Source organism: Heterocephalus glaber, unplaced genomic scaffold, assembly GCF_053883595.1.
Source record: "Heterocephalus glaber isolate CG9 unplaced genomic scaffold, H.glaber_assembly_v1.0 deba00001442, whole genome shotgun sequence".
NCBI lineage: Eukaryota > Metazoa > Chordata > Mammalia > Rodentia > Bathyergidae > Heterocephalus > Heterocephalus glaber.
The window spans coordinates 11937821-11959664 of NW_028258296.1; the positions used below are offsets into that span (position 1 = coordinate 11937821).

The window sequence follows — 21844 nt, forward strand, 5'->3', positions numbered from 1 at the left end:
TATTTTCTAATGGAATGTTCCATCCAATAAAAACTTAGATGAAGTTAATAGTTTATTAACTTCTAAGGCATACAATGGTGAGCATCCTTGAAGAACTTGGGATAAAGATGCATATTAACTTTCTAAATTCAGGTATTTCTGTAGACGAACAGGAATTTGAGATGAAAATATACCATCTGGGAGCATATTGTTGGTTAATAGTTGAGTCCTAATGGTTATTCTACAAAGATGTGATAGTTCACATGGATCTTTGTATCTCATTGGAGGAATGTATTCCAACCAATTTGAAATAATTGGACGCCTTCCCAAACTCAACTGCATCTGAAGAAAAGGAAAATATTTCAGCTTTTGATGTTAATCATTGAATTAGTTCAAATTATTAACACTTATTTTTTATTTAAATTCAGAAAATAGATCTTGATATAAACGTTTAACATTTTTTCCAAAACATTTTCACTTTAAGGAGGTAAATACCTTGGCTCATGAAGGCTTTTATTTGCAAACAATTTGGTTTGCAAACAAAAACATTCAGCACAGCTTTGTTTCCTTTTGCAAACTACGCTGGGTGACAAACAGAACCACAGCCATCTGCTCCACACAGACACAAATGCAGCCACCTCCCCCGATCACAAAACAAATTAAATTCATAAATTGCAGAACCACTGTATTTTATTTGTTTTATTCTTACGATAACGAAGTTTAATATGTGTAAGAACACAGAGCAAAATTGTTTTATAACTGTGAAAATATACCCTATATTGGGTAAGTTTTAAAATTTAGATGGATCATACACATACTTCATCAGCTGCTCTTTCTACAGTTGCTATTGTCTATGTGTCATACACTGGAATTATCTGAAACTGTAAAAATTGCCAACACTCAGGCCCCAGCCCAGAAATTCTGATTCTCTTGTTCACAGGCTGGGTACAGTATAAAGGGTGAAAATTCCCCAGATGGCTCCAACCATTGTAGTGTGAAAGTTAACGGACAAGAAGACCTGACTTAAGGTCTGTCCAAATGAAAAAATGTCTTTTAAGATTTCAGGAAGCTGCCTTTAAGGATTGAATTCTAGAAGCCAATGTCAACAAATGGACTTGGAAAGGATATTGCTGTATTGTAGAGATGTTTTCCCAGTGGAACCTGAGTTCCCCGGGCTCCATAACACTTCTACTTATCTAGTTACATTAGATATGTGTATACGCATTATTTATCCAGTCATCAACTACTTAAAGAGTATCTGATATATTATCAATGTTGTGGTAGATGCTCGGGATAATTGGTAGGGTGTGCAGAATAGTTTCTTTTTAATTTTTATAAGTACATGTTTATAGTACATAATGATTAAATTCATCATGTGGAATTGGTTCATGTACATAACACATCTTAATTGTTCTTTTCATCCACTTCCTCTCTCTGTCCATCATTTCTTGGTTCTCTTCTCTTTTGCAAAAAATCTATTATCATATTATCTATCTTTTATTTATTTATATTTCAGGTTTTTCATATAAGAGAAATAATGCAAGATTTAAGCTGGTTTGATTTATTTCACTTAACATTATGATATTCATAAGACCTATGGTGTAGGAATAGAGATACCCAACTATATATTTACAATAAAATCTGTGTGCTATGATAGGGAAACATTGGGAAGTGTGGAACTGTAAGGTAGAGAAAGGCCTTTAGAGCGTCCTTCAGGCAGCTCTAATGTGATCATTTACCTTCTTGTACAGTGTAGCTTCTCTCTAGTTTATTAAACTGCAATTGATTGGGCTCAGCTAAAAATCCTTTGCCACTCAGGTAGGTGACTTTGGTTAACTCATTCTATTTTAGTACTTTTCTACTGTTGTTGTACCTCAAGAATAGCACTTAATGGAACTGCTTGAAAATTGGTATTCTGTAATAACTGTGCAAGACCTACACTGGACAATGACAAGCAATGTTCCTGGAGATACAAACAATTTAGTTTCTGTTTTAAAAATGGGTTGCCAAAATAATTTGATCTAGTTGCTCTTCTCACAGCTGACCCAAGTAGTGGACCTTCAAGTTACAACTGGTCTGACATACAAACAATTTGTGTTAATCAGATTAATGGAAGATTCATCTGCCTCTGTTATCTATAATGGGTACCCAGGTAAACATCCAGATCTCAGTTGTATTGACTTACAACCAACTTGAGTTATGAACAGCCCTCAAGAACTGATTGAGTTCGTAAGTCAAGGCTTCACTGTGTTGGTATTCATTAAGGCTTTAAAAAAACTGTGGAGTTATATCTTTCACGAATGTTGAAGTTATACCTTGAGAGATCAGAACTGCTGCTGTTTAGTAATTCAGCTGGTCTGAGTTTGTGTAACATCCTCTCTATTAAGCAGTTACTTCTTGTTACCAGAAGGCATCAAACAATCTGGTGCTGAAACTTGCCGTTCATTTTGAAGGGTAAACATTGCTATACATGGCTGATTTCTTTTCTCTAAATTTGGTTTATTCCAAAAATCTTATTAAAGAAAAGGTTGGAACATTTCTGAGACATATTATCAATTGAACAAATAGTTTAAGCCTTTATATTTTTTATAATGTATAAAATTATTTTGGGATTTCAAATGGAAAAATCTATTTCTTAGTATGTGATTGTATTTCTGGGGAGAAATGCAGCCATCATTTAAAAATATTCTATTGGAAAAGAGGTCTGTCAAATTTTTAATTTATTTTATTTTTCAGGGACGGAAAATAAATACAGCTTATGTTACTGGAAAATAGTAAAATATATCTACTTAACAAAACTAAGATAAATTTAACTTTTAAAATTCTTTTATATTTAGAAAACTAAAATTCTGAAGTAAAGGACTAATTTTTTAGATAATTTGAATTGTCTTTTATTTTAAATTTATAATCATACACTCAATGATTGATTTGTCACTGGGTACAATCTATACCTTAAAAACTAACTTCATTTTTGCATCCTCAGTTTTATCTTAACATTCACCCAGTGTTGAGTGCAAGCCCAGGGAATGATGTTTTGCTTACCTTTGTTTCCTTGATAGAAATGGCAGAAAGCACTCTGGAACATAGCACTAAGCATGTTTTGTCATCTTCCTCAATGTCAATCCGTTCGTGATGAACCATTATTCTCACTCGTGAAGGGTAAAGTAATATTATTAAGACAATGTTGAGAGGGTCTTTTTCTCTCTCCAAGATGCCGTACTGCAGGAGTATTTTTAAGATACTAGACTGGCTTGTCTGAGCTACATAAAGTAGAGGTGTGATGCTGCTGAGTGGGCTTGGGCAGTAAACTGGTGTGAAAGTTCTGCGAATCAAAACAAAAAACTCATTGAATGTAGAACTAAGGAATGTAATAGTAATTTGAAAATAGTAACGTTATTTTAAATATTAATATATAAGTCTAAACCAAACTGAAGATTAAAACTCCAACTAAACATTTAAATTCTCCTTTACATTTACAAAAATAAGCAAACAAAAGATTTATAATGCATGGAAAATGATTACTTTTAGTCATAGCAGATCTATGTTTATCATTTGAGAAATCCATACTGATGAAGAGAATGATATAAAACTCATGAAGCTCTGGAAAATCTAAAATGGAAAGAAACATCTTTTGTATTTCATTTTATTAATAGAATTATGTATATGTTTTGATATCTTTTTTTCTTGATCATATATCAGACAGGAGCCTGAATTAAAATTAGAGATTGAAAAAAAAATTAGAGATTGCATGAAAAAGAAATACAAAGACCTTAATTCTCTGAATGAAATTAGAATTGGTATTCATGAATTTAAGAAATGTAAATGATGGTTAGAGCTATAGCAGATCCCTCGAGGGCAAAATTTAATTTTCCTTTTTCAAGAGTAAGTTTTGAGTCTCCTCTAAAAGATTCCTTTTCTCAGAATGCCACAAGGTGGCTAGACTTGAAAATTTCTCCTCCCTTAAGATAGAAATGAAAATTTTAACTTTTCTAATATTATATGGTATTTACAGTCATTTTATTTAATGCTTTTATACTTAAAATTGAGCAGGTCAGTTGTAAAGTAAATGTGGTAGTGGTATTTCTGGCCACAGAGACTTTTAAGCCTTAACTTTGCCAAGTAATATGGTTTTTACCTCTAAGGGAAGGGAAATTTGATTAATGATCCTTGTCTCTGCAATTCTCTTGATTGGCTTCACAAAATACTAATTTATTCTGCAAACTAGCATACAAGTATAAATATTGGTTTTAAACTACTATGCTGAGAAAAGAAAGGGGAATTTTAGGATTGCATACTTTAAGTTACACTATATTTAATTAAAGTGGGAGGCAGCATGGTATAATGGCAGAAGAACAGGTTGGCATTCTTGGCTCTATGTTTTGATTCTCCTGACCAGCTCTGTGATCTTTGAGTATCAGTTTCCTCATGCATTTGTGTACCACTTTGCTTACTCTTTTATTAACTACAATAATTTATTTAACATTTCTTTGTCCAGAGTGTGCTAAAGAATAGCTATGTAGAAAGGAAAGATGTAGTCCTTGATTACTATAGTTTAGGAAAGAAAATAGACAATTTATTATGATTTGGATTGGTGCTCAGCTGAGGAAGCTATTGAGAGGAGGTGGGAATGTTAGAGTGGACCTAATTGGAGGGAGTAGGTCATTAGCAAGTGCATGACCTTGAAAGGAATATTACAACCTTGGTCCTTCCTTCTTGCTCTCTGCTTCCCAGATGCTATGAGGTGAGCAGCTTGCTCTACCATGTCCTCCCAGGCATGACATTTTGCCACACCACAGGCCCAAAAGCATTGGAGCCCATTGATTATGGACTAAAACCTCTGAAACTGCGAGCCAAAATAAACCTTCCCCCTTTTAAGTTGTTTATCTCAGGTATATTGTCACAGGCAAAGCTGACACATAATTCAACATAGTAAATATGATGTAAGGTGATAATTGTTAATGATTAAAGCATGCTTGAGGTATCATGGAAGCACTGAGGGGAGTGGTACTTAACTCCACCTGGAATAGTCATTTCCTGTAAGAAATCCAGGAATGAAGACTTGCAGGATTAGTAGGTGTTTTCCAGTAAAAAGTTTGAAAAGAATGTTTCAGACATAAGCGTAAACCTGCATTGGAGGACTGTTATACGTGGGCCAGCTACAAAAAATGTTTTGCATTATATGAGTTATTTTCAAACTTTTTATCTGAAGAATTCTGCAAAACTAAGAAAAAGGTGCATCTATCATTGAAGTGGATAAGGGTCCTGGTGCTCTACCCCTTACTAAGCCCTTGGTTTAGGGCTCCAAAAACGTCTAGTTGGAAATCACTAGACCAACTAGTTTATCTCTAAAGCTTCATTTAGCTCTGAAATGCCAGAGTCTTACAATTTTAAAAAATATTATGGTGTAATGCAAAGGGCCATTTTAGAAATCAACTGTCTTAACTCTGCCACTGGTATTATATGTACATATGCATGTATGTATGTATGTACCTGTGCATTCATCCCTACACTCTACTCTATCCTCTTTTTCTCCTGAAATCATCTGCAGACCAGTATGGTCCTGGACATCTCACCCTTTTCACAAACACCTCCAATAAATATCCAAAATTGGCCTCTTAAACTACTTCTCCTGCTGAATTACTATAACTGGTGTTCATTTTCCCAAGTCATCAAGCTCTTTAAATTTTTTTATTCGCTTTGTATATGTTCTCTTTTTCTCAATTCTGAGACAAGTGATGCTCATTTTAGAAGTCCTTATCCCATAAACTCTTTTGTGAAATCTTCTTTGATCACCTTGGACTTTCTTTAATCCTCATGGCACTTGATACATACCTCCCTGTGGAGGATTAATTAATGGTCAGCTTAAGTGGGAATGCCCAGCTGAACTGGGTCAGCATGGTTCCGGGCATGGAAGATCCACCTGAGGGATGTTACCAAAATGACATAAAAGGAGAACTGGAGAGGAAAACTGCACGCTGATGATTTTCCTGAAGAAGATGCTTTTCAGAGGTTTTTTCTTCAAAAGAGCTTTGGCTGCAGCTGCCTTCCTTCGAGAGAGCGTCAGTCCTCATCTTCATCCTGGATGTAATCTCCTGGCTCCAGTGCGGATCTCTCAGCCTTCGGGTACAGGTCCTTCACTCTGCGGGGTCAGGCTTTCTAGCTTCCCCCCTGGCCCTTGGGATTTTCCGGTGCAGATCCTCCATACGGACTTGCCCGGGGCAGTGCAGAGGGCTCCAAGCCTGCAAATCCTTTGGGTCTCCAGCGTGCACACTTGCACTCTGCTACGTCTGTCTCTGGTAGCAGTGCCTATTACTCTCCCTTAAGCTCTTCTCCTTTTGGAAACCTTCCTTATTACCTGTGTTTATTTATTTATTTTGTTTGTTTGTTGTCTTTGTGGTGCTAAGAGTTGAACCCAGCCCTTGCCCTCTCAGCAGGCTGTACCCATGCTCTGAATTACACCCTGGCCCTTAATATTTTTAAACTTTTATTTTCTCATCTTAAAGAGAAAGAGTTAAATAAGATGATCTGTAAAAGTTTAAGCTCCAAAAAGACAATAATTTTCTTTTACTACTGTATTTCTGGGTGGCTAGAACAATGCTGAGCCTATAGTTGGCTCTCAAATACTTGTTAATTAGAATTTCCTTTCAATTCTAACAAGATTTTTGGTGGTGCACAACCATTTAATCTTTTCAAAGTCAGTGTAATTTACTTTGTCTTTCCAGTTCTCAAGGTATTTGACCTAGTCTTGTAAGTATGGGGATTCGGGAAATTTAGGGAACAAGATATACCATAAATAGTCACTGTTAAGATTTAGAGATGCTAGTGATTCAAAGATATTAAATCGGCATTACCTTTAAAAGATATTGAATGAATACTGAAAAATGTTAAAAACATGACTAAAACTCAAGTAGGTTTAAAAATGAGATTTAAAAGTCTAATCTGTATCAACCTGACATATGATTAATACTCGTATTTAAAGAGTATAGTCTATAAACTAAAATTTGCTTAATCTGTACTGACAGTTAATTATAACAGTACTTATGTGGATGGAATGAGGCAAGCAAAGAATCAGTTTTTAAATGTGAGGTTAATGAGCTGAACCCTCTATCTTAAAACCTGTCATATGCACTTATGAAATGGGGCATAATATTTCCATATAGACATGCAGAGGGATGATTCACTTTTGTAGCTATAGTTATTTTGAATTTTTTCTATGCATTCTTCTTTGGTTTCCAGCTAACAAACTTAACGGATGCTTCTCCATAATTTTTCCTCTGTAATGTTTAATACAATAGACTTGGCTTGCAGCTATGTTTTCCTTTTACTCAGACAAGTCTCTCCACATTACCCACGATCTTTTTGGCTGCTCCTTCTCAGTCCTGCACTTAACTCTGATGTATGTGTGAACTTTTGATCAATTTTCATTTGACTAATTATTCTCAGGCAGTTTCACCCATAATCATAACTCCAACTACTCTCTACTCATTTATTTCAAGAGCTACTGAATACATAATACATGCCAGGCACTGTTTTAGGTGTTTGGAATATATCAGTGTACAAAAAGTCTTTGTTGTCTTGCCTGTGTTATAGTGTGAGATGACTATAGATAATGTATAATAATTATATATATTATATATGTCAGAGACCAGAGGGCAATTGAGGCCTAATTTGCATCCTCTGTGAGCTCAAAGGAGAAAGGCTGCACTCAGGGATGATTGCACATTAGGGAAAACTTAAGACAGCTCAGGTTAAGTTGTTTACCAGAGCATGTACTAATGGATAGTGGGAAGCAGATGAATCTTGTGTTATTTTGATTGCTTGTGCCTGTGTTTGGGTAATGAAGACAAGATGAGCCAGACTCTGGGGGCTCCTCTGCCTACTAGAGAGAAGAGACCCTGGCTGGTCACGTGTTAAACTGACTCCATGTCCCTGTCATTCATCCTCATTCACCCCTGGGTCAGGGAGAACCAAGTAGAGGGTCTTGGTCCCCCACAGGTGGCACCTGGGTGTGGAAAGCTCTGAAGGGTGAGCTTGCTCCCCACAGGTGGTACCTGGGGACTGGAGGTGAAGGCTGGCTGAGTGGTCGACTATATATATATATATATATATATATATATATATATATATGAATGAACATGGCAAGCAAACAAGTGCTGTGGAAAACAAAAAGAGCAGGGTAAGTATGGCCATGCTGGGAGGGGCATGAAAGCATTGTTCATTAAGTAGGAGAGGGCATTACTGAAAGGTGACATCTGGAGAGAGACTAAAGGAGGCTCAAGGACTCAAGGAAGAGAATGTGTCTGGAGTGAAGAATAAGGGTGCCCGTGGGGCTGAAAGGGTGAAAAGGATGGGAGTGGTAGGAGGAGGACAGGAGATGGGATGTCACATCATGAAGAGTCTTTATGGATCAATGTGAGAACTTCACCCTTCACTGTAAATAGACGTGTCAGCATTGGAAGTTTTGGGTAGAAGTGTAATGTGACCTGTCCTTTGCTGAGAATTTGCTGTAGAATGAAAGGAAAGAAACCACTTAGTTTGGAACAGGGTGATAGCAGTGGAATTGGCTATATTCTGTAAATTGCTTACAGATAGAACCGATATTGTAATAGAGTAGATCTTGGATATACTACAAGAAAGACAAGCTGGCCAGGTGCCACATGCCAGTAATCCTAGCACTTGGGAGGTTGAGGCAGGAGAATTGCTGTGAGTTCGAGGCCAGCCTGAGCTACACAGTAAGTTCAAAAACATCCTGAACTACCTAAGGAGATGCTGTCTCAAAAACAAACAAAACAACCACATCAGGAATGTCAATATATATCTAGCAATCTACCTTCCTCACGTGTGTACTTGGATAATTTTTAGGCAATGCGAACTTCTCTATCTGAAGCTGACTCTTGTGATGTGGGTTCTGTTTGATTTTGTTTTGATAGGACCAGGGATTGTGTCCAGGGCCCTCCCACTGAGCTACATCATCAGCCCTTTCTTATTTTTTATTTTGAGACAGGGTCTCCCTAAGTCAGAAAGTTCCCAGGCGGGCCTTGATCTGGCAGCCTTCCTGCCTCAGCCTGCCAGAGTTCTGAGCTTATTAGATGTGTGCCACGGTGCCCATCATCTTGTGAAATATCTTCATAAGCTTGTGACACAGCCATTGTCACAGGCTAAATATTGCCCCTCAGTGTGGCAGAAGGGACCTCACAGGTGTGATTAAGACAAGGATCTTGAGATAGGAGATTACACAGGTGGCCTCTGTAATTGCGAGAGTTTTTAGAAGTGTCAGAATGATGGATACAAAGTCAGTGAAGGTGGCACAAGTATGAGGACTTGTCAGGAGGAAACTGCCAAGCGACACAGGTGGTCTCTCACCAATGGCAAAGCAAGGACACAGTCTCCCCTAGAGCTTCCAGAAGGGACCAGACCTGATTTTAACCTTGTAAGACTCATTCTGGACCTCTGACCTTTAGCATTATAATACATTCGGCCCCTAGACATGTGGGGATTTGTTGCAAGAGCAACAGGAAACTAAAATAATCATCAATCCATCTCCAAATTTAGAGATCTGAACACTGGTGCTCCCTTCTCTTTGATTCTTCACTTCTAATCCCACTGTCATACTGTTCCATCTTTATTCTTCTGTTACTGCTTTAAGTTCTCATAACTTTCCTCCATAGGTCTGATATCAAAGGGTGGTAAAGGTCAGGGAAGACGGTGTCTGAGCAGAATTATTTCTCCTCTCAGAACTATTATAAACACATGTATAAGCAAAGCAATCACAGCATGCATGCTGTACAAGTGCAACTTTGTAATTCTTCTAATCACCTCTTTTAAAAACCAGATTACTTCTATATAAAAGTGATCTTTTATTTAGATCCCTCCTATATAGGCCTCTTCCTATACAGAAATTCTGGGCCTGCTATTGTACTTAGAGTGTTGAGTAGTCTACTAACTAGCTTCCCTGTACCCCAGTCTACCTTCCCACAGTTCGATCTTCAAATGGGGGCTGACAAATCTTTCCATTGAACAAGTTTGACCTTCACTGAGTATCACCATGACAAATTTCAAATTCCTCAATATGACCTAAAGTCTTTCAAGGTATCATTTCTTGCTACTACCTGATTCTCATCTCACTTTCTAACTATTATTAAACTTATATTTGGTTGTTTGAATGAATAAATAAATGAGATCAAGAAAAAATAATAATGTACAAACAGATGTGCATTTGTTGGAAACAAGTTTCCTCTGGCTTTAGCCATGCTCTCCCTGCCTAGATTACATTTTTTCTTCAAGGCAAAGAAAAGGAACTCTCATCTTTTAAAGATTAATTTAAGGGGGGAGAAGGAGGGAAGAAAAAGGGGATGCAAAAAGAATTAAAAAGTGTGCACGTGCCAGTTCCCCACAATGAATGTAATCATTATGTACTGCAGACGTGTAGTAATAAACAGAAAAATTAAAAAATCAGTTTAAGACAACCCCTCTTCTAAAGAGCCTTCTCAGATACATATTCTCCCTCGTAGTGCTAACAATTTCCTTTTATGCTCTCCGTAACTCTATATGCTTCTATTTTCACTCTTAACAATATAATTAAGGTTTTTTTACATTCATGTCTCATTATTGCCCAAGCTCTCCAAAACCAGGAAATGTGTTTATCTTGTTTTTGTATCTCAAAAAAATAACATAAGTCTTGGCATTAGGAAATACTTAATAGATGATTATTGCTACTTTAACCAATGATATCTCTCTTTACTACTTACAGTCTGTCACAGGGTGGCATTTGAATGTTTGTTGCAGGTCTGTTGTAAAAAAGGAACAAACAAGTTCCTTTCTCTTAGTAATTAATTCTCTCTCTGCCCCAGGGACTATGTAAACACTTCATCATTATAATGGGAAAATTATCAAACTGTATTATATACAAGGGAAGGTGACCAAAAAATGATGATGTTCTTTAGAAATAAAGAACAATAGATAGTAGGAAAATTAAGGTATTTATTATGAAGACATAATAGCTGTGTTCAAATATTTGAAGTTTTTGTGTAGGAGAGAGAGAAAGTAGACTGTTCTTTATAGCTACAGGGGCAGAACTGGAGAAATGGAGGCAGATTTCAGCATATGATGAGGAGGAATCAAAGGAAGATGTATCAAAATTCACTTCAACAAAATCTTAGGTAAGCACTTACTATGTACCTGGCATGGTTCTAGGCACTGAAAGTGAAGTAGTGGTCAAAGTTCCTGTTCTCATAGAATTTACTTGTGAGAGATAGTGAGCAAATAAGTCAATGAAAAAAGTGAACAGCAATTAAAAAGATCAGTGATCAGTGCTATGCAGAAAATGAAAGAAGTCTCTGGTAATGAGAGTAACTTCTTTAGACTGGGTGACTAGAGAGGGCTCTCTGATGATGTTAACACTATAATCCAGCTGATTGAAAGAGCCAGCCATAGGGAGGTCCAAGGGAAGAGATTTTCAGTCTACAGGAACAGTTAGGATAAGATCTCAAAGAAAGAATAAAACTTTAAAATGTCCAAGAAACACTTGAAAAGTCTGTGGAGCTGAACTACAAAGACCAGGAGAGAGTAACATGAGACCAGATCTGTGAAAATATTGAGGGGCCATTTATTTAGTTTTATTAAAAGGGGTATTTGATACTATTCATAGTAGAAAAACTGGGGGATTTTAAGCATAGGTGATATGAGCTATTTTATATTTTTCAAAGTTCACTCTGATGTCCAAGTCAAAAATAGGTTATAGGGATTGGGAGACGTTCAGAACCTTCTGCCTTTATTTAGGCTTTGCCTAAATTAGAAACGCAGGAGATGAAAAGAGGAACAACTAATTGGGATATGTTTTAGAGATAAAGGCAAAAGGGCAACCTGCTGTGTTGGTGAAGGACAGAAAAAAATCAAGAATAAACCCTAGGTTTTTGCCCAGAGGTTGTTAACCAGGTGGGAAGTTCAGGGGAAGGAGCCGATGGCAGGCAGGGGAGGAGTTAGGTCAATGTTCTGTTTGGTTTCTATTAAGATTGAGATGGAAGGTGGCAATGTCAAGCAGACAGTAGGAGTCTGGAGCCAAGAGGAGAGGTTCGAGCTGTAGATAAAGATCTGAAAGTCACTTGCATGTACAATAAAGTCCTGGGACAGGGTAACTGGGGAAAGTGTATAGCTGGGAAACAGACTCCAGGCAAAGGATTGATTTATCTCAGGAAACAGTTAACTCACGACTACTATAGTTGTTCAAGCAGGGACCAGTGAGCATCAGCCAGAGATACTCTGCAAGAGGCTGCTACCCAGGATAAATATTTGCCAATGAATTCTCAGGCTCCTCTCATATCTAAAATTCTATGATTCTGAAAGATCCAAGTTATGTTGTGGTACAGAGAACTGGCCTGTAATGAATTTTACCTTGTAAATGCATCCAAGTCAAAATTTATTAACTTTAAAACTGTCCCTTAAAATAGTTATTAAAGGGGGCTGGGAATCCATGCAGCTGTAGTTGTAAAGGACCTGCTCCTGCATGTGTGAGGTCCTGGTTTCCATGCTCAGCACCCATCGCCCCTCCAAAAGTTATTAATGAGCCTTTATCCTGTTCCACTTTTTATTTCTTTCATTTTTTCTTTCAATTTTCCCTCTCCCCCTTCATACTTAGTTCTTTCAATTTTCTCTCTGTCTTACTCTATTTTCTTTCCCACAGGTTTGCTGAGGCTACACATCATACCCATTACTGAGCCCAGGTAGTGACATTTGGCTTTAGAAATTGCTGATCTCTGGTGCAGTTACACATATGATGATTCCTTAAAACAACAAAAAGTACTATTTGGAGGTTTTATTTCTTGATAGTTCCAAGCCACAGCTATCAGTCCATGTACTTGGGTAATCCTAAAAGAATACAATCCACTGCTTCTCCAATAGCACAGTGATACATAATTAAGAAATATCTGTTTCAGGCAGAACCTAAGCTGGTGTAATCTTTCTCTGATCCTATCTTTTGTTTTTCTTTGCATACCTACTCCTGACATTGTGCTTAGTATAGTGCTGTGCACATAATAAGGTAATAAATATTTAATAAACTAATGAACAAATGTACATCTTTTCTAATTACACTAATACCTAAAACCAAAGAATAAATTGGAGTTGATGCAAACTAGGTAACTTCAGAATGTACATTAGAGTCTAAAAAGATGTCATAGTGAAGATTTTATTTTCATAAGACCCTCAGTAGTAGTTGGCAGATTGATAGGTGAAGACATGTAAAAATTTGCCCTTATAACAGATTGCAGTCTTGTTTTGATTTTTCTCAATTTTAGAGAATTTGGAGTCAAATCTGTCCATGTTTAATCTGCAAATTGGGAACAATTGAGTTTAATAAGTATTATTGAGCAAAGATATATATATTCTGAATTGTGCTTTGAAGGTCAACTTACACACTATGTATAGGCTCCGTGTTCTCAAAAGAACAGAGCAGAGAATTGCACAAAAAGAAAGTGGCTGCAGAGAAACCTGCATTTTCTAACATGGCATTACATTTAGCACTGACATGTAAACTGTACAGCAAAGAACCACTAATGATTTCTTGGTACACAATAATGTGCTTATAAGTAACATTTAGTGAATACACAGTGATGGAATAAAGGAGTGAACAAATGAGAAATTAAGTCAGGATTCCTGACCCATGCATCGCCACCATAAATATTAGTTGTAGAAAGAAGTATTGTAATCCCCTGAAGATAACTTTTTCTTTCTATGGTAAAAACATATAAGCGTATTACCTCCATATCAGTGCCAAGTGACAACTTCTGTCTTGAAGATAGTTCTTTGTCTTCTTGAGAAGCAGTTGCACAAAATCAGGATTACCTTTTCTGACAAAAACCCAGTACAAAATTGTATTCACACATATTTCATGAAATTCAAGATGAAAACTTAGTTCAAAATGGTATCCTGATTTTTCCACAAATGCAATATAATCTGTGAGAAGCAAGTCAAAGCTATCCAAGTTGATACACCTCAGAATTTTTGCCAGTGTTCTGTAAATCCTAGGTTCATAACAGTGGTATCCCCACTGACCCAAAAGTTGCAAAGAGAGTCTCTTAATAATTTTGTCAATGAGGTGGCAGAACAGGTTGCCGTTTGGAAAAGAAGTCTTATGACATAATTTAAAGTGTTTACTCATTGCCTCTTAAGGCAACAGTATTAAGAAAAATCACAGGTAATTTTGTAGTAATCCTTCAGTTTCATATTTTGATAACATGGTAGGCTTTACTCCTCAAAAAGTGCTCTTTAAACTGTAGCCTGAGAAAAGCTCACATGAAACATTACCATGAAGTTCTGGATGACATCACAATAGATGCAGTTCAGTCATCAGCTTGGGTTATTGTATATAACGGGTGACATTTGAGAGAGACATACTGGACAGAAATGGTATTTGAGAGTGCTAAGATACAGTAATTTTTTTAACTTCCCAAGAATTCAGCCCAAGCTATCTGTATGTTTCTCAAGTGCTAAAATCACAGTCTATGGATGGCTGGACTAAGTAACATGAATAAACATTATTTTTTGTAGGCTATCATGTAAGCAAACATAACCAAGTACCATTTTGCTCATGTTCTGCATGAATTATTGCCTATTCTTTAATTCTCATGGGTTATTTTCCTTATTTTACACTGAGGAGACTCATTAGATTAGTGAAGTATCTCACAATTTGGCACCAAATTCATTCCCAGAGAGAAAGGCTGGAATACCATATTATTTTCTAAATTTAAATTTTATTGGTACAGTTTAGATGTACGTAATGATCACATTCATCATAGGGAATTTGTACCTGTATGTGATGTATCTTGATGGAATACCATATTAAACACAATTCTGAAATTTTGTTTTAGAACTTTAAATCTTACAATCTATAAACCAGGCAGAATATACATAATTTTGGAGTTAAAAGTACTTGAAACTTGGTATGACATCCTTGCCCCAGTAAAATAAGTTACAGTTGTTTGATTATTTAGTAGTTTATGTTTTAACCACTTTTCTATGTCATTCACAGAGTGATTGGTCTGAGATGTAACAAGCTTGGATGTATGTGTTATTGTTGTTCTGAGACATGATCTTGCTACATTGCCAGATTGGCCTTGAACTCTCAAGGTCAAGTGCTTCTGCTGACTTTAGCCTCCCCAGTAGCTGGGACTACAGGTATGTACCACCACACCCAGCTGTGTGTATTAGCAATTTCTTTTTCCTGTGTTACTGGGGATCGAACTAGGGGAGTATTGAGGTGCACACCCACGCCTTTTCTGTTTTTATTTTGAAACAGTATCTCACTAAAGCACCCAGGCTGGTTCCTGACATGTAATCTTCCCATTTCAGCTTCAAAGTAGCTGGGATTATAGGCCTGTTGCCACCACCACCCCTCAAACATTTTGAAAAGCAGTTAAATGTTCTCTTTTTCCTCTTGTATATTTTTCTTTAAATCATGTGAATGATTTCTCCATATAAGAGGAAATTATAACTTTGAGTTTACTGTAACATAATTGTACCAATATTGTAAACTCTAAACTCTTTCTTACCATGATGACCTACCTAATAACTAACTATTGTCATCTTTCTGAAAACCAAGGATTTTGTTGTTTCTCTGTTTTCCTTCTTTTTTCATACTTTCCACCTCAAAAGTATATTTTTAAGTTGAACCATTTTATTGATTTCTTAATAGTACAATACATAATTATATTTAACAACTGAAACATTATAAAGCCAGTAGAAATTTCTCCCTGAGATAATCACATTGGCAATTTTACATATAGCCTTTCAAATATTTTTGTGCTTCTGTACAGATATAAATAGATATATTATTATATACTTTTTATACAAATGAGTTAAAATTACACTTATTTGATTCTATGAGTTGCTTTTTTATGTAACAATATATTTTGGGCATCTTTGTATACCATATATAATAATAGCTCTTAAATACCACTTACTGTATACAAGGCATTGTTTAAAGTACTTTGTATATTAACTTCTTTAATATTATGATTTCTCCAAGATACAGAAGCTGAGGTATAGAGTTTCTTGGGAAAGAGTGGATTCCAGCAGGTTGGGGCTAGAATCTTCATCTCTATTCTCTTGCTGCTCCACACCTCGAGAGCTATCTTTCCATTTTTACGGCTAACTTCTGAATATAGGTCCTGAAACAAGAGGTCTGCAGTGATATATCAACAAAACAGGATATTTGATAGAATAATCCTATTATCAAATAAAAGTGTTTCAGAATAGACATTAAAGTAATAATAATATAAATCTCTGGGTATTTAAATGAGTTATTTCTCCTTTTTCCTTTTATGATTTTCTTTATGAATGTCAGTAAATATATATTTTCTGTAATCAGAAGGAAACAAATCATATTCATTTTGAATATAATAACCAAAATATAGTCAAAATTGGTGCTGCAATACTTGTTTAATTTTTTTTTTTTTTCGGTACCGGGGATCGAACTCGGGTCCTTGAGCTTGCAAAGCAGGCGGTGGAACCACTGAGCTAAATCCCCAGCCCCAATACTTGTTTAATTTTTTAAAAATTACTGATGATAAAGCTAAAAAATATATTTAGTAGACAATTTACTGGTTAACAATACTAGTTAAGATATATTGAGTTCTTTATGTACTTACTAGGCAAGTGCTTTATTTGCCTTTTTTCATTGAGTTTTCGTAATTCTCTACTATGATCCACATTTTATGATTAAGGAACCTGGGGTTTAGATGGGTTAAACCACTAGGCAGAGGTCCTACAGCTAGTGAGTAGCAGTGATTTGAACCATTTGTGTTCTTTGCCTTTGGGCATAGCAGCCTCATACTATGTTGTACTATGACATTTGTCCAAAGCAGAGTTTATACATCTCATGGTCATTCAAAGGTCCAGTAAAATCCTTAGAATGGCACTGCAAATATATTCAACAGCTTTAACAAATACTCTGGCTTAAAAAGGTTGCATAGATGTTTCAGATATTTTGTAGTAATGACTGAGAAATAGTAAGTTTTAACTAAATGTCTTCATTTTTTTCCCCAGTATTTAAAATCGAATCACCCAGGCATGGATTTTGTGTTGGCCTTTGAGGCCTAGGTGTTATCTGGATGACTCCTACTTGAAACTATTATTACTCATTAATCCTTGAGATAATTAATTTTTATTAGATGCCTAAACCTGTGACCTGGCTGACCCAGGACAGCTACATTTAATTAACAAGGAAGCATATCAGGAAAAACTTCAAAGCAATAGCTTAAGGATTGGGAAAACATAAATGGTGTGACACGACAGCCCTACACAGCCAAAAGAATCACCTATGTGTGGAGAAGTGTCGAGGACAAGTGGCTGGCTGAACACTTTCACCAGAGATGAATTTCATAGGCAAATGAGAGGTGAGTGACAGATCATGTAGTCTCAGCCAACTGCAGAACAAATGTCAGCACGTAAGAATATCCTTCTGATGGGTTCAGCAATACAGGTTTTACATAATTATATAAAATTATAAAGTTTGCAGAAATTCTGCCTACTCTTCAGCTTGTATTAGCCCTTTCCCCAGGCTTTGCCATTCTCAGTACCATCCATCTCTAGTATTGATTTAGATATTTAAAAGAAGATAAAAATTTAAAGCATAATTGAGAGAATAAAGGACTTCATAACTTTTAAGTATGAGTAGGGATCAGTGTATATTTCCAAAGGCAAAAGGGAGAGTGTGTGTGTATATGTATATATATATATATATAATAGAATGCTTTCATTATATGTTAATAATTCTACATCAATTTTAAAGAATATCTGAAGTTACAAAAACAGATACAAAAATCTGAATCTTTCCAAACTGAACTTTTACTGTTCTTATCATGGATTGAGACAACATTCAGGAAACTGAGTCAGAATTTTTGATTCCTCAGAACTTTGGCTTGCACAAGGTCAAAGAAATGTTGATCAGACTTGTCTGTACCTCACAACTATACTCAAATTAGTAATTCAATTTTTAATTCAATTTTCCCTCAAACCATTTTTTTTTGCAGTATTGGGGATCAAACTTAAATCCTTCTCACTGACATATCTCCCTAGCCTTTTGAGACAAGGTGTCCCTAAATTGCTGAATTGCTTAGGCTGGGCTTGAATTTGTAATCCTCTTGCCTGAGCTGCCCAAAATGCTGAGATTATAGGTTTATGCCACCATACCCAGAATCAAAGTTTTGAGCCCAGCTGTTTTAACTCATAGATCCCTGGCCAATTTACATATGAGTTTTTCTTCAGTCTATCTCTTTGGATTAGTCAGTTGTGGCTAGGGAAGGCAGAGACTACAAATATCTAATATCACAGTTAAATTTTTAGAACAAACACAGAGACTATTGATATGAAGAATATTAGAAATGCTTACGATTACTTACAGAATATAAGCACATATATGAATATTTTAATTGTTTAAAAACCAGAGTCTAAATCTATTCTTTTTAATTTATACTTAAAATTTTCACCACAATTTTTATTCTGGGATTGTGAGGAGCCTATAGCTTCTTTGTCACTCTTCCGTTGAGGTGTGCAATGCTCTTTGAGGTGAATTCCTAAGGCAGAAGAACTTTAAAATCCAGATTTCACTTTTATATGTGGAAATCATATGGTCTTTCACCTAGGTAAGAATATAAGTAAGATTCTTTACTTCCTCCCTCCTCAATGAAATATTAACTCCCCCACTTCTGCTCATGCTTTCTTTTGTTTTCAAACACGAAACCCACTTTCATGATAAACTTAAGTGTATAGTACAGTAAGGATAATTATATGCACTTTGTACCACAAATACCTAGAAGTTTTTCATCTTGCATAACTGAAATTCCATGTCCACTGAGCAGCTGCCTCCCATTGCTTCTTCCCTTCAGCTCCTGGAAATGACCCTTTTACTTTCTGCTTCTATGATTTGACTACTTTAGGTACTATATAAAAGTAGGATATTTCTTCTTCCCTGACTAGCTCATTTCACTTAGTCTAATATCTTCTAGATTTATCAGTGCTGTGGCACAAGGCAGTATTTTCTCTTTTATTAGGCTGAAAACTGTGCCATTGTATGTCAATTCATTGTTAATCATATATAGTATGAAATTTTCTTATGTTTAACTTTTAAACAGATTCATATATGCAAATTTTCTGAACTTTAGCCTACCAACTTTGCTCTTTATGCTTAGAAAGTCCATTCTCAACATCTCTCAAAATTATATGAATATTAACTATATATATTTAATATGCTTTTAATTTAAATATCTAGTCCTTTTCAAAACTTTTGGAATTCATTTTTGGTTCTACGTGAAGTAGAATTCTAATTTTATTTCCAAAATGTTACTTTTAGTTATCCTTTGTTTACTAAAATAGTCCCTTCGTATATATTATATATATGGATCTCATAAATAAACATTTCTGGACTTTCTACTCATTAGATTTATCTATTTGTGTTTTAGGGGATCAGTACTTCACAAAACAGTTTTCTAACTGGCCATAGGGATGCATGCCTATAAACTCAGATACTAGGGAAACTAAAGCAGGAAGATTTTAAGTTCAAGGCCAGCCTAGGGTACTTAGCAAGACCTTGTCTCAAAATGAGAATTAAAAAGGGCTGGGGTAAAGCTCTGTAGTAGAGTGCTTGCTTAGGATTCACAAGGTCTTGGGCTGAATCACTAGTACCATTAGCAAGTTTTCTAATTTTATGTCCTCTAATAATTGGCAGTTCAAATTCATACATTCTATGATTAATTTTTAAATATTGTTTTTATGTCACAAACAAATTCTCCCATATTGGATAGAAACTGTGCTTGGAGCATAAATTAACATGCAGAGGATAAATGTTTTAGAAAATGTTTAGATATTATATCTTCCCATCTAGAATCTTGAGATGTTGTCTCCTTTTAAAGTTAATAAAGTTTGTGTTTTCTTCATTGAGAATCTTAACACATTGAATAATATGTGTATTCCTAGGAATTTTATATTTTTGGGTTTTTTTCCCCAGAATTTATTACAGGAATATAGGAAAATTCTTGCCTCTTACATATGTATTTATAAGAAATTTTACTGCTTTCTTAATAGTTTTATTTTTCTTTTTTTACAGTTTTCCCTTCATGTTTAGCTGGAAATGATACCATCTGAGAATAAATATAATTTTAATTCTTTGTATACAATAGTTACAGATCACATTTTTGTTTCCTGCCTTGTTTATTATACCAGCTACAAATTTTAAGTTAGTGTTAAAGAATTCCTGCTTGGACATTTCTTACTTTCTTCCTACCTTAAAGGAAATGTTTACATTACAGGAAGATTTTCCTCTTGCAGAATTCCATGGCAGAGTTTGATCTTGGCACTGTTTTCTGTGGAACCATGAAGAAGTGTGAGAATTCTTCATATAGTTCTTCAGGTAACTACCATCAGTCAATTGAAGATGGCAAGAAAAACACCCTATATGATATCTTTTCATCTTTCTACTATTAAGTGTGAACTTAATCAAATATTTTGAATAGCAATATACTAAATTTGATCAAAAGTCATTTTTTGCATCTATTGTTTTCATCATATGATTTTTTTTTCCTTTGACCTACTGAATACCATAGCACCAGCCTTCTTAAATCTTTCACCCTCTTTAAGTTCCTGAGAAAAGCCCTACTTAAAGCCTTGGTACACTGATAAATGAGCTTTAGTTGTTAAGATTTTTTTGTATTGTATTTGTCATATCTAGTTTACAAATGTAGATTATGCTAGCTTTATAAAATTATATTTATTTGTTGAAAGCTTAAAGGAATTTTTATAAATATTATATTTCAAACATTTTAGTCTCTTTGTTGTTGGATTATTTTTGTGTTATTTTTATGCACTTCCAGGAAATTATTGATTTTCCCCTATTTGGGACGTTTTCTGCCATTACTTCTGTGAACAGTTTTTTTAAGTCATCTGCACTCTCTCCTGTTTCTTCATTGACTCTAATCAGTCTGATGTTATTCTTCTTTGCATCATCTAGCGGCTGCTGGATTGATTTCTCATGGTCCCTTACTATTTTTAAGAAATTTTTCTTTTCCTGGTCACTAATTGCAATCCTATCTTCTATATCTGAAATTCTATCCTTGCATTGGCTCATTCAGCTGCGTAAACTTTCAATGGAGTTTTTAATTTCCTGGAAATCTGTTTGCATCTGTTTTATGGATTCCATTTGTTTCCTATGTTGGAATTCCATCACGTTCCTCAGCTCCTCTATTTTTTTTTTTTATCTGTGTCTGCTCTAGATTTATTAATCATATCTTGCACTATGGGAACAATCTCTGCTCTTATCTGTGAAATTATTTCTGATTTCATTTTTTCCAGATCCTCTTTTGTTGCCAGTTCAGAGAGTTCAGGTGGTTGAGTATCAGAGTGTTCCATCTCATTTCCCTTTGGGGTTGCTGTAGGTGATCTGGAAATCTGATTTTGAGACTTATTTACATGTCTTCTTATTTCAGTAGATGCAGCCTGTTGTGCCTTTGTTGAAGTGACTTTTTGCTCACCCAGTGGTCTTGAATTCTCAGCAAGCCACCAAGCAGCCTTTACTCTGCTACTCACCAGTACACTAATTCCTGGGTTCAGAGTGGTGGCTTTCTGGATTCCTGAGCTGACCTGTTGTCTGGGTGGGCTTCTGACTGGGGCCTGTGTGGACTTGGGATGGTATCTAGGTGTGCCTCTCACTGGGGCCCCTATGTACCTGTTGTCTGGTAGGGCCTTTGTCTGGGGACTGTGCAGCCCAGTTCCTGTTGTCTGCACAGGCTTTGGCTAGGGTACCCACACACTTATCTATGGCATCAGGGTGAGCCTTTGGCTGTTGCTTGTATGCCTGTGTAGCTCTTTTCCAGGTTGG

At 35.8% G+C, this 21844-nt stretch overlaps 1 protein-coding gene and 1 long non-coding RNA gene across 5 annotated transcripts in view; one reads left to right on the forward strand and one right to left on the reverse strand.

Annotated features, from left to right (window-relative positions):
- Positions 1–14303, reverse strand: Asb17 (ankyrin repeat and SOCS box containing 17). 2 transcript variants are annotated; one of them, XM_021255515.2, is made up of 4 exons: positions 13968–14303; positions 13734–13823; positions 3022–3301; positions 1–321 (listed from the first exon to the last, which is right to left on the reverse strand). In XM_021255515.2, exons 1-4 carry the CDS (start codon positions 14132–14134, stop codon positions 115–117), a joined length of 744 nt encoding a protein of 247 aa, XP_021111174.1. In that variant the 5' UTR covers positions 14135–14303; the 3' UTR covers positions 1–114. The 2 variants fall into 2 exon arrangements, with proteins under 2 accessions (XP_021111174.1, XP_004841484.2); XM_004841427.3 differs by having other exon boundaries at positions 4–321; positions 13734–14301.
- The window catches only part of LOC110348426 (uncharacterized), a 23429-nt gene continuing 6586 nt past the window's right edge, over positions 5002–21844 (forward strand). The window contains exons 1-6 of one of the 3 annotated variants that reach the window (XR_002393660.2): positions 5002–6102; positions 11041–11138; positions 12659–12698; positions 15005–15150; positions 17020–17369; positions 20280–20380. This is a non-coding gene — a long non-coding RNA (uncharacterized LOC110348426). The remainder of the gene's footprint in view (positions 6103–11040; positions 11139–12658; positions 12699–15004; positions 15151–17019; positions 17370–20279; positions 20381–21844) is intronic. The other 2 variants (XR_002393659.2, XR_002393661.2) reach the window with 2 other exon arrangements.

What these genes read in the sequence shown, in the direction of transcription:
- Asb17 (XM_004841427.3), bottom strand. Translation starts at nt 14,134, where the DNA reads ATGAGTAAACACTTTAAATTATGTCATAAGACTTCTTTTCCAAACGGC. An exon ending in CACTTGGCACTGATATGGAG is followed by an intron (nt 3,302 to 13,733) that starts GTAATACGCTTA and finishes TTTGATTCGCAG; the next exon opens with AACTTTCACACCAGTTTACT. An exon ending in TTTCTATCAAGGAAACAAAG is followed by an intron (nt 322 to 3,021) that starts GTAAGCAAAACA and finishes CCTTTTCTTCAG; the next exon opens with ATGCAGTTGAGTTTGGGAAG.